At 34.4% G+C, this 2,202-nt stretch overlaps 1 protein-coding gene across 3 annotated transcripts in view; it reads right to left on the bottom strand.

Annotated features, from left to right (window-relative positions):
• Positions 1–2,202, bottom strand: part of LOC107568871 (protein argonaute-3) — a 31,318-nt gene that overhangs the window by 15,686 nt on the left and 13,430 nt on the right. For 2 of the 3 annotated variants that reach the window (XM_016254864.1, XM_016254863.1), the window contains exons 10-12: positions 1,561–1,694; positions 271–455; positions 31–190 (exon numbers count right to left, since the gene is read on the bottom strand). In XM_016254864.1, coding sequence (XP_016110350.1) covers positions 31–190; positions 271–455; positions 1,561–1,694 — 479 coding nt within the window. The remainder of the gene's footprint in view (positions 1–30; positions 191–270; positions 456–1,560; positions 1,695–2,202) is intronic. The other variant, XM_016254866.1, reaches the window with a different exon arrangement.

Below are 2,202 nucleotides of genomic sequence, written 5' to 3'. Positions count from 1 at the left end.
CAAAACAAGGCTGGCAAAGCAGTTACAAACCGTTGATGCGGCACCAGGATGTTGTTGATTCCACCAAGTTTGACGTTGATTTTGAGGCAGAGGTTGGAGAGCGTCTGAGGCGAGGTTTTCACCACGTTCTTCACCTGAACACACTGAGTGGCCATTCCTAGAAGAGTGTCTCCCACACGCTTCACCTCCGCTGCACAGATCAAACGTGTGTTCATTAGTCTGAGGGCGTTTGGCAGGAGGGCGGCTCTGCTCCGTGTGCGCTGTTCTTACCATAGACGGGTGTTTTTCCGGGCAGGATGACGATGATGAGCTGCAGTCCGGAGTAGGGGTTCTTCAGGTGTCTGAACATGGGCTCCACGCTGTCGGCTCCCTGTGCGTACTTACAGAAACACGGCTGACCCTGGATCGGCATCCCAGCGTCCTTTGAGATCTTACGCAGCTGGTCTGTGAAACCCCTGTAGCAGTAGTAGTAGTATATTTTTTTATTTAATGCCATGTAAGCATCTTAGGCTATTTTCATGGCAAAAACAATAAAAAAAAGAATGCAAGTATAACAAATACAATAAAAACCAGCAAAAAAACAAACAAGTTATATTACACAAGATTTTTTTACTAAACGGAGCACAAACGATTGAGACTATTTTGCCGACGTTTTGCGTTGGGTGGGGGGCCAACTTCACGGAGGTCTTTATTTTGTGTTTTGGGTGCGGCAGTTGTCCACGAGGGGCTGCCGCTTTACTTTAGTTTTGTGTTTGTCTATTTTAATTATTCAATTATTTGAATATTCGCCAGTTCCTGCCTCCTTCTTCCCATATCTATGAACTGTGTTACATTTATATTATCATTATATTATTTTTCTTAAATACTCAACTTATTTGTAGTACAGTGAAATATTACAGCAGCAACATTTATTAGTTTTTATTTAGTAATTTAATATAAATTTAGTATTTTTACTTATTTTGTATAATATTAAATATATTTTCATATTGTCTTATTTATATTATTATTATACAGTATATTATATTGTTATCCTTTTTTAATTCTTGATTTTACAGTGAAATACAGTATTACAATAGTAACATTTCTTATTTTTATTCAGTAATTTCTACTATTTATTCAGTATATTTTAAAATAATTTTATTATTATTATTATTATATTTTCTTAAATAGTCAATTTTTTATTTTACAGTGAACTATTACAATAGTAACATTTCCTATTTTGTTTTAATTCAAGTAATTTAGTAATTTTACAACAAAAGTAAATGTATTTATTTAGTATTTTCTATTTTATTATTTTGCTATTAATACTACTACTACTACTAATAATAATAATAATAATAATAACAACAATATAATTATTATTTTATAGCAATGCTGATATTTATTTATTTTATGAAATTTTGGCCAAATTATGCAGCCCTGCAAACAAACATACAGTAGCAAACCTGGATTTTTTTCTTAAACCGCATTTTAAAAATCACAATTGCAATTTTTATTAGAAAATATGCAGCCCCGATACTTTTAAGCAGTGTTGACAGTCAGTAAGTTATGGAGTCTTACTTGAGGATCTCTTCTCTGCACTGTCTCTGTGTGGCGAAGCAGGCGATGGCCCACATCTTGATCTCCACCCCGGTGTGGAACTGTTTCCCTCTCATGTCCCAAACTCCATGGCTGGGTGTGGCTACAGTGCGGTTCTGCAACGACAGCTCAAGGTTGATCTGCTGCACAGGACGTGTGAGAGCACAAACACAACAGCATACGTCTGACACTGACACTGAACATGAGAGGAACTCATGAAGCTGCCCAGTGACTGAACTCAAAGAACTGTACAAGTACATTTCACAAAACAAACCTGTATATAGGGAAGATTGGAGACAATTATAACACACATAAAAATCTGAATCATAAGCTAGCATGATTACTACATTTCTGCATTTTTTTAAATCAAATACTTGTGCTCACAATTATGTAAACATCCCCCTTTTTATATATTATATGCACCACATATTTATAATAATTTTATATCATTATACATGAACACTTATAACAATATTTAGAACCATCAAAAATCACTCAAAGTCGTATAATGCACCTAAAGATTTGTAGAATGTTACTAAAACATAATAAAATTGCAAATTCTAATAAATTACATTTGTAGCTCAGGAAAGGGTCACTAAAACTGTAAAAAAAAAAATATATATA

This window comes from Sinocyclocheilus grahami, unplaced genomic scaffold (assembly GCF_001515645.1).
Source record: "Sinocyclocheilus grahami isolate Dianchi unplaced genomic scaffold, SAMN03320097.WGS_v1.1 scaffold1288.1, whole genome shotgun sequence".
Lineage (NCBI taxonomy): Eukaryota > Metazoa > Chordata > Actinopteri > Cypriniformes > Cyprinidae > Sinocyclocheilus > Sinocyclocheilus grahami.
This window is presented reverse-complemented; position numbering and strand designations above follow the sequence as displayed.